General features: G+C 47.2%; 1 protein-coding gene across 4 annotated transcripts in view; it reads right to left on the reverse strand.

Moving 5' to 3' along the window:
- Positions 1 to 516: 516 nt before the first annotated feature.
- Positions 517 to 16,894, reverse strand: part of ADAM22 (ADAM metallopeptidase domain 22) — a 500,813-nt gene continuing 484,435 nt past the window's right edge. For all 4 annotated transcript variants that reach the window (XM_063921513.1, XM_063921518.1, XM_063921515.1 and 1 more), the window contains one exon: positions 517 to 2,979. Coding sequence is in view for 1 of the 4 variants with exons in the window: in XM_063921514.1 (XP_063777584.1) it covers positions 2,959 to 2,979 (21 nt within the window). In the remaining 3 variants the exon portion in view is untranslated. The remainder of the gene's footprint in view (positions 2,980 to 16,894) is intronic.

Raw genomic sequence — 16,894 nt, forward strand, 5'->3', positions numbered from 1 at the left:
GACCCTAAGGATGACATATAAACACGATCTACTTAATGTAATATTTATTTCTAAATTTCTCAATAAAAAATTTTTGGCCTAGGGGTGCCGTAAAAAAAATTCTGATATTCTAGGGCGCCGTGATTCCAAAAAGTTTGGAAACCACTGCACCAAGGGTTGCCTGGAGCAGCCATTTGATACCACATTGTAACAATTTCATGTATATCTGGTAACCTAACACCCACTATTGCCACATTCACAAAATCTGAATATATTTTCCTGGGCAGGGGTGAATGGGCGCTTACATTCTGGCACCATGTTGATGACATTTATTATTAATACAATATACTCCACAAATGTTACAGCTCTGCTGTGTATTTAATGTCGTCTTAAATCCTGGAAGTCAATTTTGGTGCTATATAAAATGTAAAAGAATTCCTCTTGATACACATTGTGGTTCTATAATGTACACCCTTTTGCAGTACAATACAGTGCTTCAGTGTCACTTTGTGTGGTTAAACTGTACAATTGACAATATGCATAAAAGTCCATATTTATTTTGGTAAAAGCTAGAACTTCACCAGTTACAGAATATTCGCAGATCTCTAAAACCGACCACTACGAGGCATACACAAACACTTACACGCTAAAAAGCTACGACACGGTTGAAACTAGGTAAAGCATTACAAAAATGTGTTACATTCCACTTTGTCTGCCTTATAAAGAGTTAATGCTGGACTTCTTTAGCAATGCAGAAACAGTTCCCCATCATACAAAACATACCCATGGCTTGTTATTTAATAACATGGTGCAATGTGTACCAAGGTGCTGTATAACCCGTAGCAACCAGACGGGTCGCTGCTGTCATTTCTCCAGCATAAGCCTGATGTAGGAACTTTCCATCACTGGGTCTGTGCAGCACAAGTAGGTTTATTGTTGTTGTACTTTGCTCAAAGGCAATGAGAGAGGCAGGATGACACTGTGGTGGTGGCTGGCTGAGGACATGGTAGAGCTGGCTTACCGGACATGGCAGGAGTTGCAGGGTATCACAAAAAAAGGCAACCTTGCCTTTAATAACATGGTCAAAAGTGCAATGATGCATACCCTCCAAATGAACCTTTTTGGCAGGTACAGCACCGTTTTTTTTATGGTCTGTACCTGCAAAAAAAGGTCCTTGTACCGGTTTTCAGCATCTCCCATTTGTATTAAAGCCTATGGGAGAACAGCTTAGCCACGCCCCCTTGCCAAGTGACCACGCCCCCTTAGAATGTTTGTACTGAATTTCAGTTAGCCAGTGTTGGAGGGTATGATGATGCGTAACAAAAAATCAGATACCTGCTTTTATAAGTCCAGTGTAGTCAGGCTAATGAAAGCTAACACCCTATTGGTCACCATGGGCTACAGCACACGTGTTCAGAATACACCACTTTACTAAATCAGCCCTGAAGTGTCTAAGACGACTGCTGCCTATTTCAATAGATGCATCAGAAAGGCACAGCACTGGTTGTAGTAGGGTTGGAGGACTCTGGCCTTTCAGCTTGTAGCTTTACCGCTAGAGGGCCAACACTGGAAACTTCATGTTATGTAACAACCAACACAAAAAATGAATCAGAATCCACAATGTATAATTCTGTTCCGTAAATGGACGTAGTAACGATGACAATTTCATAACCCCTATTGTCATTATCTGGATTTCACATGCCAAAAATACCTGGCAAACCTATACAACCATGACGTTCCGCTAAGAGAGTAAGAGGGATTGTATCAAGCTGCGGAGAGAGATAAAGTACTAACCAATCAGCCCCTTTCTGTCGGGTTACAGGCTGTGCTTGAAAAATGACAGTTAGGAGCTGATTGTTGGTACAGTACTGTTATCTTTCTCCAAGACTTGATACAACTCCCTCTATATCTGGCAGAATTGTAGATACATTTTATGTGTTCAGAATTTACTGTCCCATCTTTGTCGATATTCTTTTTCCTGCAAAATATATACGGCACAAACTTCCACGTTCTTTGTGCCATTTTCTTCACTCACATATGAAATCTCTATTTATATCTACATTTCAAAATCTATGTATTGATTCTCTGTCTCGTCTATATGTACTACATCAGTGGAATCCCATGACTCTCCAGCTGCTGGGGAACTAGTAGTCCCAGCAGGGCACTGCCAGCTCCACAACAGCTGGTAGAGCCAAGGATTGCCTAAACCCTTTCTCCGTCAGTGCTCTACGTAGAAGTTTAATTGTGTTACATTTTTTCAAGACCATTCTGGTGCAAAAGTAAAAGTGTGCTCACGTCATTACGCATTTCGCAAAATAATGTACTATAGGTATTATTCATTTTTTTTACAATTTAAAATGTACATATGTACAAAACGTGTATGTGGGTTTTTTGTTTTTAAATGTCCTGATTTAGGCAAAAATAATAGCTTAAAAAATTTGGCTCTTCAAAATAAAATAAAAATTAAAAGAGTAGCATCGTCATCATCTATGGTTCCATGCTTAGTAAGAGTACGATGTGTGTATAGCAAGTGGCAAATTTAATATGTGCATGCATTGAACAGAACTGACCACAAGGGGCCGTCGTGCAACGGAACGATCATGGCTTGGCTGGCTTCCTGCTATACAATGGCTGGCTAATGCTGGAATAAATTTAGACATCTGGTCTACAGAATAAGTGAATTATACCTGGCATAAAAAACAATATCGGTCATGCATGAAACGTCTCCCTCATCCGAGTACATTTCTGTCATTTTTGTTGTTCTAGCATTAATATTCGGACGTGTCCTGGATCCTCCGGAATGGGGCAAATGTAATTGGTAGTGAGAGCCTCTTCTCTAAGGCAAAAGTCTGTAAACAACAGTGAGTCCATTGTCCTTCAGTCTGGAATGATGAACAAGCGCAGACCGGATGAGGACTGAAGGCAGGTGACTGTTCCCAAGCTGCTACTTTTTTCTGATGATGAAAACTTCCGGCTCTTCTAGATAGATGTCTCCCACAGCTGTAAAAAAACAACAAAAGGGGTAATTCACTGAGAGAGTGGGCAAAGGAAAACAGTGTTTCCGCAATCGGGCTTTGGAAACAGGTCAGTGCTGCACATAGCAATGGATAAGTGCCCTTCATCCGTTCTACCACCAGGTCCTGCAGCATCAGAATATTCAACACGTTCTGTTGATCTGAGCTGCACGCATTACCACGTGGATAGTTGTTCAGTGTTCCACAAAAGGTGCCATATTTTAAAGCAGAGTTTCCCAAACTCTGCCATTGCAGTCCAGGTTTTAAGGATATCCATTATTAAACCGGGTGACTTAATTCATACCTCAGGCAATCTGATTTAACCTTCTCAACGCATGCATGGAAATCCTTAAAACCTGGACTGCAATGGCAAGAGTTTGGGAAATTCTGTTCTAAAGCATCGCCTCTCATAACTGTGCACTTCCTGTTCCCTTACAGCCAGCCACCTTAATGGGTTCCCAGGTCGCAATTAACCTTTCAGTAAATTGATGACCTCTGAGTCATGAATTAGTACCAATATTAAATGTGTTTTTTTTCTAAACTTCACACAACTTTAACTTATTGTTATTACATCGCTTCCTGCAACTTTTACTAATCATTATACGTTTAAATATGATGCTTTACTGATGACACGGTAACATTGCAATAACTTACATTTGTACCGTGTTGGGATACTGTGCTCAGCATCACATTGCCAACACGCAAGTTGTCCACATTGCGGCTCTCGAACATAGATATACTGTAGCCATAGTCAATACTTAATGCTGATGGTGATATAGAGGCATATGTATTAAACAATTTTTGCGGGAGAATCCCTCAAAAATGGACATTTACGTGGGATACCTGCACAATGTAAGCATCCCCTGGAAGTATAACAGGGGTCTAGAAATATCTGCTGCGGTTCTCCCATTTCCGATGGCAATAGCAGTCCCCATAGGCTTCTACACTGTGAGATTTACCAAGCTCTGGAATGTAAAACATTCTGCAGGGCGGCCCCGGTAACGTAAGCCATCTTTAGATGGTGTTAGCCCCTGTAGCCTATGGGCATTTTACCAGGCAATGGATATGCAGGGTCCCTCCCCGGAAGTGAGCGCTGGCACTTATGTAGTCTAATGACCACATATGCACATTAGCGCTCCGTGTGTCCCACGGCAGAAAGTAAAGTGTTTGCATCAGCCATCACTTTACACATCGTAGGGATGGCTCCAATGTCCATGGGTGTGTTTCTTATTATATCCAGGCACAACATCATTTCTTATCACAGTGAATATTGGCGATAAGAAATTATAATTATCAGGTCTAAAACCTGATAAAAATACACCCCATATCGTCCAGTGTGTGTTCACTATATTGTTAACTAGAGGGGTCATTCTGAGTTGATCGCTCGCTAGCAGTTTTTAGCAGCCGTGCAAACGCTAGGCCGCCGCCCACTGGGAGTGTATTTTAGCTTAGCAGAAGTGCGAACAAAAGGATCGCAGAGCGGCTACAATGTTTTTTTGTTCAGTTTCAGAGTAGCTCTAAACCTACTCAGCGCTTGCGATGACTTCAGACTGTTCAGTTCCTGTTTTGACGTCACAAACACGCCCTGTGTTCGCCCAGTCACGCCTGCGTTTTCCTGGCATGCCTGCGTTTTTCTGAACACTTCCTGAAAACGTTCAGTTGACACCCAGAAACGCCCACTTCGTGTCAATCACTCTGCGGCCAGAAGTGCGACTGAAAAGCTTTGCTAGACCCTGTGTGAAACGATATTGTTCGTTGTAATAGTACGTTGCGCGTGCGCATTGCGCTGCATACGCATGCGCAGAAGTGCAATTTTTTTTGCCTCATCTCTGCACAGCGAACAAATGCAGCTAGTGATCAACTCGAAATGACCACCTATGTGCGCTCCTGCGGGTCATTAACGATGTACAATATCTTTCGTTTTCTCCTTGAAATCTAAAGATACTGTACAAGAGGGCATGGATGTATAGTATACATAGCATATAACATAAAAAAATAAGAATTTACTTACCGATAATTCTATTTCTCGTAGTCCGTAGTGGATGCTGGGGACTCCGTAAGGACCATGGGGAATAGCGGCTCCGCAGGAGACTGGGCACATCTAAAGAAAGCTTTAGGACTATCTGGTGTGCACTGGCTCCTCCCCCTATGACCCTCCTCCAAGCCTCAGTTAGGATACTGTGCCCGGACGAGCGTACACAATAAGGAAGGATTTTGAATCCCGGGTAAGACTCATACCAGCCACACCAATCACACCGTACAACTTGTGATCTGAACCCAGTTAACAGCATGATAACAGAGGAGCCTCTAGAAAAGATGGCTCACTACAGCAATAACCCGATTTTTTTGGTAACAATAACTATGTACCAGTATTGCAGACAATCCGCACTTGGGATGGGCGCCCAGCATCCACTACGGACTACGAGAAATAGAATTATCGGTAAGTAAATTCTTATTTTCTCTAACGTCCTAAGTGGATGCTGGGGACTCCGTAAGGACCATGGGGATTATACCAAAGCTCCCAAACGGGCGGGAGAGTGCGGATGACTCTGCAGCACCAAATGAGAGAACTCCAGGTCCTCCTCAGCCAGGGTATCAATTTTGTAGAATTTTACAAACGTATTTGCTCCTGACCATGTAGCTGCTCGGCAAAGTTGTAAAGCCGAGACCCCTCGGGCAGCCGCCCAAGATGAGCCCACCTTCCTTGTGGAGTGGGCATTTACAGATTTTTGGCTGTGGCAGGCCTGCCACAGAATGTGCAAGCTGAATTGTACTACAAATCCAACGAGCAATAGTCTGCTTAGAAGCAGGAGCACCCAGCTTGTTGGGTGCATACAGGATAAACAGCGAGTCAGATTTCCTGACTCCAGCCGTCCTGGAAACATATATTTTCAGGGCCCTGACAACGTCTAGCAACTTGGAGTCCTCCAAGTCCCTAGTAGCCGCAGGCACCACAATAGGTTGGTTCAGGTGAAACGCTGAAACCACCTTAGGGAGAAACTGAGGACGAGTCCTCAATTCCGCCCTGTCCGAATGGAAAATCAGATAAGGGCTTTTACAGGATAAAGCCGCCAATTCTGACACGCGCCTGGCCCAGGCCAGGGCCAACAGCATGACCACTTTCCATGTGAGATATTTTAACTCGTAAAAGAGGAAGGTTTGTGGACGGCCGCACAGGAAAAAACTGTAAATTATATTGTAACCTCAGAAAGAACTGACACTCTCGGGATATTCTTTCCCTTAATTAGTCAATCGTATACCTACACCAATTGGTATGTTGGTAACTCGAATTTTGACGGTCAGTGGTGCTCCCAAGGGTATAGAAACATGTATCGGAACAAGGGGAGGCTTACAGAGAAGACAAAAGATGACCCTGGTAGGGAGCACTCTTCTCTGAGGTAACACAAAAATTAATTTAAATAGAACAATCATAAAATCTCACAATTTTTATTGATATGCCTTAAAAATACTAATTCATTAAATAAATGTGTGATCGTGAGCGAAAATATTTTTGAAAAATGTATATATATTTTTTGAAAATTGGCCTCAGCCAGAATCATTAAATATATTAAGGTCCGTCTTGTGTGGTGATTCCCCTACTACAATGATTTGGGGATCGAAGTATTAAAAATTGAAAGGTGTGACCATCATCTAATCATTTGTATAGCCCATACATAAATTTCATAGGGCGATTGGTTTGAATCATGGGTCACTGGAAGTTACTTCGATTGGGTCACCTGTACAACAGTACAAGTCCTTAAAGTCAGCAAAAATTATCTGTGGAGCTGAACATGGTGGGCATAAATGAATTATCCACCCACCAGGTGATGTTTCCACCTGTGTGAAAAGAATTTGTTATATATGGTGGTTATTCACATGTATTGATAGCAGAGGTTAGTGACTCTAATGTTGAACAGAGACTTAATAACAGCACATCAATTCAATAGGATTGTTCACAAAGATTAATTAATAATTGTTCACAAAGATTATTCACAAGAATTATGAGGGCGGAGCCTATGAATCCGTAATGTACATATACCTTTCAGTAATTCTCTTATAACTGTACATAATCTCCTAGACAATTGTAGTGCTTGTGGCTAATTTTTAAGCACATAGACCACGTGATTAACAAAATTCCATATACTGAATTGTGAGGTGTGAGGCATAAATACCTCAGTTAATCACTAGTTTGTCAGACAGTACTGATAACAATTTTTAGGCACTAAGTAGAGATGTATACAGTGGCCAGGATACAGGTATGACTGCCCTTCTGCTGTTCTCCCGTCTTGCCAAGAGGTATAGGACGAGGAATGAGAGAGGGCAAGTGCACCCAACTTGGCCAGAAGAAAGAGAGAGGAGGTATCAAGCAGAGTGACCTTCGGTAGGTGCTCCCTGATGCCCTTTTAACAAGCAGTGCAGAGAATATTTAACCTACACTTAGGTCTCTAGTGCGGTACTCTCCTGAAAGTTATAGATTATACTGTGAGTGCTCGGGTAGACCAAGTGTGTCCACCAGTTTTGACAATAAATGTCTGAGTTTAATTAATGTGCTTATGAAAGAGCTGCATTTCTTATTTGATTTTCACCAGACAAAATATAGCACATAAAACTTGCACTTAGTCTCTCTAGCAGTGCACTCATAGATGTTTACTATTTATAGTCACAGATATATATGACACACGAGATGCAACAAATTGCTCAATAGTTGTTGAATTTTAAAGCTCAAAATTTTTTAGCATTGAGCAAACATTTGGCAAATGCTGAGATCCTAGTACAATGATTTGAAACAATCTTATTGGGATTAACTGATATTCATGAGCAGCTGATCCTCCTTGTGCAAATGCATCCATCAGCAACAAGAGTGGCAGTTTAATAAATAATGTTACTCCTGCCGTGATTACACATGATACAATGTGATCTTGTGCAGATACCTTAATCAACAACCAATTGACACTTTAGCTGATAAGGTTAATCCTGCTACAATTTATGCATGATGCCATATGAGGAGATGAAGATATTACCAGCAGTCTGATAGCAATTATAGTAATTGTTAATCCTATTATGCTTGTAAGAAATGCAGTATAACAATTTCAGATTCACAAAGTGGTCCACTCTGTATTATTAAATTCTAATAAAGTGAAAGAAAGTGTGCTAAATTTGTCTCATATATCATGTACAATTAGCGGCATGCAGGAGAATCTGTATAGTTAGTCATACGGTTACCACTCCTGACGCTGGCCTCGGAGGGGAGGGGAAATGCTGCCCCAGAATTCCGTACAAGAGTGTCCTCCAAAAACGGGTGCTTTCTCCCGCTTGCTGGCCGCACAGAGACTCGCCTGCCTGAGCTGCTCTTATCAGCGGCAGATAGCCGCTTCCTCCGCTTTCGCTGCCACAGTGCTGTCTGTAACTGACGGACCCGTGAGTCACGTGTGCGCACCACGTGACTCACCCAGTATTCCTTTCTGACGTACGTTTCGCAATGCTTGATCACAGGTGATTAGGTCGCCTGTTAGCTGATGTTTATAAAGGGAAAGAAACTTTCCGTTCACAGCTTAAAATGATTGGCTTAATCAGTTTAAATACCAGTGATTACTTTCACTGTGTGAAGAGTTAATTAGTAGGTTTTAAAATCTCAGGAACAATTCTATTTCTGAAGGGAAAAACTGTAAGGGGATAAATGAATAAACATAAAGAGACATAACGGTAAATAATAATGAGAGTGATAATAATAATAAATAATAATAAATTTTAAATTGAATTGGATATATATTAATTGAAGTGATTGGCTTAATCAGTTTAAATACCAGTGATTACTTTCACTGTGTGAAAAGTTGATTAGTGAGTTTTAACATCCCAGGAACAATTCTATTTCTGAAGGGAAAAACTATAAAAGAAATAGATGAATGAATAAACATAAAGAGACATAACGGTAAAAATTAATGAGAATGATAATGAATATGAATTTTTTTTTTTTTTTTTTTTTAATTCTTTATTTATACGTGGTCAGATACACAAAGAGGGCATTCTAGGAATACAAGGGACAGATGGCCAACATAGCCAGTGTCCAAAATGGACCACAATTTTCAAATGAGTAACAGGGTTAGTTGGTGTGGGAAAAACAGTCAAGTTCAAACATGGGGATCAGGGGGGAGAGGGGAGAAGAGAAACAGGGGGGGGGGGGAATAACCACATTTGTAACCGTACATAATATAAGTTTTAAGAGCAGCAAGATCGTAACAGGGGGGGGGGAACGGAGGAGAGACGAAGAGAGAGAGGGTAATAGGGGGAAGAGATAATTGAGGAGGTTAAGAGATGAGATGAGGAGAGATATCAGGGGGAGAAGGGAGTGGGTGCCCATGGGTCTGCGGGAGGGGTGGGAGCGGGTGGAGGGAGTTGGCTAACTACGTTCAGCGGTGAGCCAAGGGGCCCAGACCTGCTCGAAGACGTGGCCCCGGTCGTGGAGGTAATAGGTTATCCTTTCCATTGAGGCGATGTGCCAGATTTTAGCTTTGAGGGATAGTAGGGAGGGTGGTAAGGGGTTCTTCCAGTTGAGGGCGATCAGTGATTTAGCTGCGGCCAGAATGTGTGAGGTTAGCTTTTGGGAGAATTTATTGAGGTGTGGGGGGGGAAGACACAGTAAGGAGACCCAAGGGTCCTTCATTACAGGGGGTTCTAGAAGTGAGTTGAGGAGGGAGTGGACCAGATCCCAGAAGGGGACGATAGCCGGACAGGTCCACCATATGTGGAGCATAGTACCTCTATCCCCACAGTTTCTCCAGCAGGCTGAAGAGGAGGACGGGAAAATTTTGTTAAGACGGTCGGGGGTATAGTACCAGCGGTAATAAACTTTGTAGGCCGTTTCCTTAAAGGCAGTGGCAATAGAGCTTTTAGCAATCCCTAGTCTCATGTCCTCCCAATCCTGAGTTTCAGGTGGGGGCCCGAGGTCCCGTTCCCATGCGACTTCATGGGGCCGAGATAGGGGTAGGGAAAAGTCCAGTAGGATAGAGTAAAGTTGGGAGATTACGCCTTTGGAGGAATGAGAGTTGACACATAGGGATTCAAAGGGAGTAAGGGCACGGAGTAAGGCGGTGGGAGGGAGGGAAGTTAAAAAGTGACGTATTTGTAAGAATTGAAAGGGATTGAGAGGTTGTGAGGGGACTTTCTGCTGGAGGTCCGGGAGGGACAGCCATTGGCCTCGGTCGGCAAAGTCAATTGGGAATTTAAGGCCTAGGGTTATCCACGTCCGGGATCTCGTAGCCGAGAGTCCGGAGGGAAACGTGGGGTTCTGCCAGATGGGGGTTAAGGGTGAGGGTGTAGTGGTGAGACCCCACTTCAGAGAGAGGGTGTCCCAGGTTTTGAGGTTGAATTTGATGGTGGGAAGAAGTTTAGAGGTTGGGGGTCGAGAGGCGGAGGGGAGTCCCCATAGGGGGGTCAGATCTGGGATGCCAATGAAGGCTGCTTCGATGTCCAACCAGGAGACCGATCCTGGGGGAGCGTAGGAAGTGACAATGTGGGATAAGTGGGAGGCGAGGTAGTATAGTTTGACATCGGGAAGTCCTCTGCCTCCCATGGAGGTTGCTCTTTTCAGGGTGTTGGCAGCAATGCGGGGAGGTCTGTGATTCCAAATAAAGCGTATAAGGGCTCGTTGGATATTGCGGAGGAAGGGGGCCGGGACCGCCACAGGGAGAGTCTGGAAAAGGTAGAGCCATTTGGGGATTATGGTCATTTTAACTGCTATGATCCTGCCCAGCCACGAGATGAAGAGACTGTTCCAAGAAGTCAGGTCGGCTAGTGTGTTGGTAAGAAGGGGTGGGAAGTTTTCCCGGAAGAGGGAGTCGTAGCGCGGGGTTAGGTATATCCCTAGGTATTTTATCTTTGTGGGGTGCCATTTGAATTTAAAATTGGTGCGAAGGGACTCAGCCTGGTGTTGGGGGATATGTAGCATCATGGCCTCAGATTTGGAGTAATTAATCTTGTAGCCTGAAATAAGGCTATAGGCTTGTAGGACCGAAAATAGGTTTGGGAGTGAAATGAGGGGCTGGGTGAGGGAGAGTAGGATGTCATCTGCAAAGAGGGAGATTTTGGGATCTGTGGGGCCTACCTTTATTCCGTGTATATCCGGATGTGCTCTAATTTGGGAGGCAAGGGGTTCTATAATAAGGGCAAATATTAGGGGGGAGAGGGGGCAGCCCTGACGTGTGCCATTGGAAATGCTAAGTGGGGCGGATGGGGTACCATTGATAAGGACGGTGGCAGAGGGGGTGGAATATAATGCTAGGATGCTAGTGAGGAAGCCACCGGACAGGCCATAGGCCTCCAAGGTGGGTTTCAGGAAGTCCCAGGAGATCCGGTCAAATGCTTTTTCGGCATCTAAGGAAAGCATGATAGTGGGGCATCTCCTGGAGTTAGAGATATGTATAAGGTCAATGGCACGTCTGGTGTTGTCTCTTGCCTGGCGGCCCGGGATAAAGCCTACTTGGTCGTAGTGGACAAGGGAAGGGAGGTGTGGGTTAAGGCGGTTGGCCAGGATCTTAGCAAAGATTTTCAGGTCTAGGTTCAGGAGAGATATGGGACGATAGCTTGCGCAATTAAGGGGGTCCTTGCCTTCCTTGGGGATCACCACAATTCTGGCCTCTAGCATCTCAGGGGGAAAAGGGTCGCCTTGGACAATCCCATTGAAGAGAGAGTGTAGGTGGGGGGAGAGAAGGGCAGAGAATTTCTTATAGTAGAGAGCGGTGAACCCATCTGGGCCCGGAGATTTGCCTATTTTTTGCATGAGTATAGTCTGGGTGATTTCTTCCACCGTAATCTCACCGTTGAGAAGGTCCAAGGCGTCCGGGGGTAGTCTGGGTAGTTTAGAAGCAGAGAGAAAGTGGGAGATAAGGTCGGATCGAGGTTGGGGGGAAGAGCCCGGTGGAGGGGGCGGGAGGTTGTATAGGTCGGTGTAGTAGGATTGGAAGGCGGCTCTAATGGCTGTGGGATCCTGAATGATTTGGTTGAGAGAGTTTCTGATAGTGACAATGTTGGTTTTGGCTCTTGTGGAGCGGAGTCGGGCCGCCAGGATCTTGTCCGCCTTGTCACCCTTTTCATAAAAAGACTGGCGAAGCCACTTAAGACGCTTGGCCACCCGTGTGGTAAGAAGAAGATCGAGTTCCGCTTTAATGGTGCGAAGTTCGGACAAGACCGCCTGGTCGGGCGACGCCTTATGTTGGGTCTCAAGTGCATGGAGTTTAATGGAGAGCCTGTTGTATTGGGAAAGGGATTGCTTTTTAGCTTTTGAGGCTAGGCTGATAAGGTGTCCTCGAAGGACAGCCTTGTGCGCCAACCAGAGGGTGGGTCTAGAAATATCAGGGGAGTCATTTAAGGTGAAATAATCAGAGATTTTGTCTTGAAGATGGGACTTTGTCTCAGGGTTGTGTAGGAGGGAGTCGTTGAGGCGCCATGTCATAGGGCGAGGACGGGAAGCCAAGCCTGCCAGGTCGCAGGAGATGGGGGCGTGGTCGGACCAGATTAGTGGGTGGATATGGGCATCCCGGAGGTTGATAGCAAGATCATGACTGAGCAGGACCATATCAATGCGGGAGTAGGAGTTATGGGGGGCAGAGTAGAAGGTATAGTCGCGGGCAGAGGGGTCTTTTATCCTCCAAGAGTCGTAGAGGAGTTGGGATCGCATGAGTCGGAGGAGGGATTTGGAGCGAAGGGAGTCCGACGGGGAAGGAGTAGGGGAAGATGTAGAGCGATCTAGCTGTGGATTGAGAACGGAGTTGAAGTCACCTGCAAGTATAAGGTCACCCTGTCGGACTCGAGTGAGGAGATTATCTAGCCTTGTAAAGAACCGTTCCTGTCGCTGGTTAGGGGCGTAAACGTTAACCAGAGTGCATATATTATTGTTGAGTTTACCCACTAGGACAAGGAATCGGCCGTCTTTGTCAGCATGAGAGTCTAGGAGTTCAAAAGACAGGTGGCGGGCAATTAAGATTGCTACTCCACGTTTTTTGGCTAGGTGATCGCAGGCATGAAAGGAAACGGGGAATGGTTTACATTGCAGGGTAGGGTGAGATTCGTGCACGAAGTGAGTTTCCTGTAGGAAAATCAGATCGCCTCTATGGTGTTTAAGGGAAGCAAATAGCTTGCCTCTCTTTTGAGGGCTGTTCAAGCCCTTCACATTATGAGAGAGTACCCGGAGACCCATGGGCAGGCAGCAGTGAGGTAGGCAGATTTGAAAGGGCGGGAGTGGTTGGAGGTGGAGAAGGGGGAGGGGGAGACAGATCGAAGATATATGAAGTGAGAAAGAGTGTGGTCAGAGGAGGGGTGGAAGGGAAAGAGGACCGGAAGGGGTGGGGGGGTGGTTGGTCGTCTGGCGGAGGAGGCCAGGACCGGTTAAGCTGACAAGGGGAGGGAATACTAGGCGTTGGGGGAACACCCAGGTCAGCGGTAGGGCCCGGGGCCCTGTGGGGGCGCGGCATGGGGCCCCGATCGCGGGTCACGAGCCGCTCGGGAAAAGATAGGAGGCAAGCCTCCCCTGGGGGTACCTGAGGGAGAGAGCTGGAGAGAAGACAGGTAGAGAAGATAGCTGGAGCGCCCGCCCCAAGGGGCGGGGAATAGGAGGGGGGGAGGAGGGGAGAGAGTGGGTCAAGTATCTGTATGGAGACATATCAGGAGAGTAGCTTTTGAGTATGTAAGCAGTTAGACATTTAAACTTCCAAACAACGTAACAGTTCAATAGAGGATAACAACAATGCTATTGTGAAGCAACCAAGGGATCAGGAGGTATCGTCACGAAGAACCCAAGGTAATGTAGCGCTTCAGGTAAGGGGGGTACGACCAGAAGTGATCGTCCCAATTCAATGTGGGGTGCTGTAGCGTAGTGAGGTGAGAGTTCTCAAGGCACTGGAGGTGGAGCCTGGGGGGCCCCGGAGGACGGCACCGTGAACCACTCAGAACGAGGAGACCGAAGCGAATCCCGCTGTGTCCGTGGTGGTAGGCATGGAGAATGGACATCTTGGTCAGGAACGGGGATGCCCAGTTTAGAGAGAAGCGTTTGGGCCTCAGGTTGGTCTCTAGCTGTGAGGAGCTTCCCTTGGTGCCACACTAGGATCCGGAAAGGAAAACCCCAGCGGTACTTCACGTTGTGACGGGAGAGCAGAGAAGTAATGGGTTTGAAGTCTCTGCGTTTAGCTAAGGTTAGCGGGGATAAATCCTGAAAAATCTGGAGTGGGGTGTTTTGGAAAGTCACAGATCCCAGCCGTCGGGCCTCCCTCATAACGGCCTCCTTCGCAGTGAAATAGTGCATTCGGAGAATGACATCTCTGGGTTGAGAAGAGTCCTGAGAGCGCGGTCGCAAGGCCCGGTGTGCTCGGTCCAGGAGGAGATGTTCCTCAGGGGTATCGGGCGACAGGTGTGCGAAAAGACGTTTAAGGTAGAGTTCAAGATGAGACGCCTCGACCTCCTCAGGGATACCCCGAATCCTCATATTATTTCTCCTTGCTCTATTGTCTTGGTCTTCGTTCTCCTCCCGGAGGTGGGCAACATCCTGACGGAGTTGATGTAGCTCGGTTTCTGCTGTTTGTTGGAACGTTACCACCTCTTCGACTCTTCTTTCGAGTTGGTCCGTTCTGGAGCCGATATCGGCTATATCGGATTTCAGGGAGTGTAGGGCTTGGACTGAGGACTTAATGTCCCGCATCTCCTTAAGGAGGGAGAGGAAGTCCTTGCGGGTGAGGGGCGTGAGATCGTCATCTTCGGGCTCCGATTCGGAGGGGCCCCGAGAGGGGCCGGGATTGTTGGGCCTGTTCGTGGCTGGGGTGCCTTTTTTGGTCAGAAATGGTGTGAGATCGGACCCCTGGGATTTTTTGTTACCCCTGGTCATTTTGGGGGCGTAGGGGAGTAGGTGGGGAATGGGGGTGGCGCTCCAGCTGTGAGACTCAGGGCCAGGGAAGGTGACTCGGGGGCTTTAAGGGGACATTATGGTGTGGACATCAGCCGAGTCCGGCAGGTGGGGCCCGCCCAGGGAGGCCCGCGGGAGGAGAGGGAGGGCACCCCGACCCGGACTGGAGGGTGAGAATCCGAGGTCACAGGAGAGGGGGACCCGGATACTATCTCCACCGGTCGGGGACCACAGGGACGTGTCCCGGGCACGGACCAGCCGGCAATCGGGGCAGCCCCGCGTGGGGGGGAGGACCGCGGGCCGATGTATAAGCGGCTCCCAGGCGGGTCCCCGCGGATGCCTCAGTGGAGTTTAGGTGGATGGTGGCAGGAGGGACCGCGGTCCCGGAGATTCACCAGGGGGCCGCCGCTGGAGCGGGTTGCAGGAAGAGCGTGTGTGGGCTTCCAGGAGAGCAGCAGGAGTGGAGGAAATCCCCTCAGCCTTAGTGTGTTTAAGGTCGCAGGAGGGGGGGGACGGAGCCGCGTCCAACCCCTCGAGCGTGGCTGGGCCGTCTGCGGGTGCTGTGGGGTATAGTGCAGGATGAGGGAGTGCAGCAGGGAGCAGGGGCTGGTGAAAGCGGCTCACCTCTGCACAGACGGGCTCTCCAGGCCGCAGGTCCTCCGCTTCTCCGTCCGGGTCCCGAGGTCCAAGATGGCCGCCGCCGTCAGGGCTCCGTGCCTCCCGCAGCCGCGTCCGCCCGGATTCCTCCTCCCCCCGCAGCACCGCCGGAGATTCACCAGGGGGCCGCCGCTGGAGCGGGTTAGAGGAAGAGCGTGTGTGGGCTCCCAGGTGAGCAGCAGGAGTGGAGGAGATCCCCTCAGCCTTAGTGTGTTTAAGGTCGCAGGAGGGGGGGGGATGGAGCTGCGTCCAACCCCTCGAGCGTGGCTGGGCCGTCGGCCGTCTGCGGGCGCTGTGGGGTATGGTGCAGGATGAGGGAGTGCAGCGGGGAGCAAGGGCCGGTGAAAGCGGCTCACCTCTGCACAGACGGGCTCTCCAGGCCGCAGGTCCTCCGCTTCTCCGTCCGGGCCCCGAGGTCCAAGATGGCCGCCGCCGTCAGGGCTCCGTGCCTCCCGCAGCCGCGTCCGCCCGGATTCCTCCTCCTCCCGCAGCACCGCCGATCCCGGGTGCCAGGTAAGGGAGGTCCGGGTGTTTAGAGCAGGGATGGGGGTCCCGTGAGGGCACTTCAGGGGCTCCACGGGCGGCCGCCCTCCGCGACGGATGTCGCCGGAAATCGAGGCCCCGGCTTCGGGTGGGTGCGTAGGCCGCAGTCCGCAGAAGCCAGTATACCGGCTTCCCGACTCCGCAGCACAGGTCCACCGGTGTGAGGGGGTCCCGGAGGGATAGTAGACAGGTTGGTGGGTTTGAAAAGTGGTCTAGGGAGGGAAAGAGAGGTATAATTTCCTCAGGGAGTAGAGAGCTCCCTGTTTGTGCAGCCACTCTGATCGGCGTCCAGGCCACAGCTGCTAGCTTTGACTCCTCATGAATATGAATTTTAAATTAAATTGGGTATATATTCACATATATATATATATATACATACACATACATCCTACACACATCTATATAATTGTCAAGGGATTGGTGTGAATGATAAAAATTGCTTTCTTAGTGTGATGAATAATAAAGTAAATTAGGTATATCAGGAACCTTTATAATTCTGAAAAGAAGATCTGAATATAATAGATATAATTAATTGCAATAGGGTGAATACCCATAATGAGGAAAAAATTATGAAATTCTAACATAAAAAATGATTATAAATTGCAAAATGCTGAATAGAATATATGATGAAATAATTAATAGATCTATACTGAGAAGAAGGAAGAGAAATCCCCACAGAGCATTTAGATGAACTGTGGTATAAAGTCATTAATAGTATAATATGGAAAAAGAAAAATGAAAATAATTCTACCTCAATTATGTATTAGTTTTAAGGGGAACAAATGATGCTTATATCGTAAAATAATAAACAAAG

Source organism: Pseudophryne corroboree, chromosome 5, assembly GCF_028390025.1.
Source record: "Pseudophryne corroboree isolate aPseCor3 chromosome 5, aPseCor3.hap2, whole genome shotgun sequence".
NCBI classification, from domain to species: Eukaryota; Metazoa; Chordata; class Amphibia; order Anura; family Myobatrachidae; genus Pseudophryne; species Pseudophryne corroboree.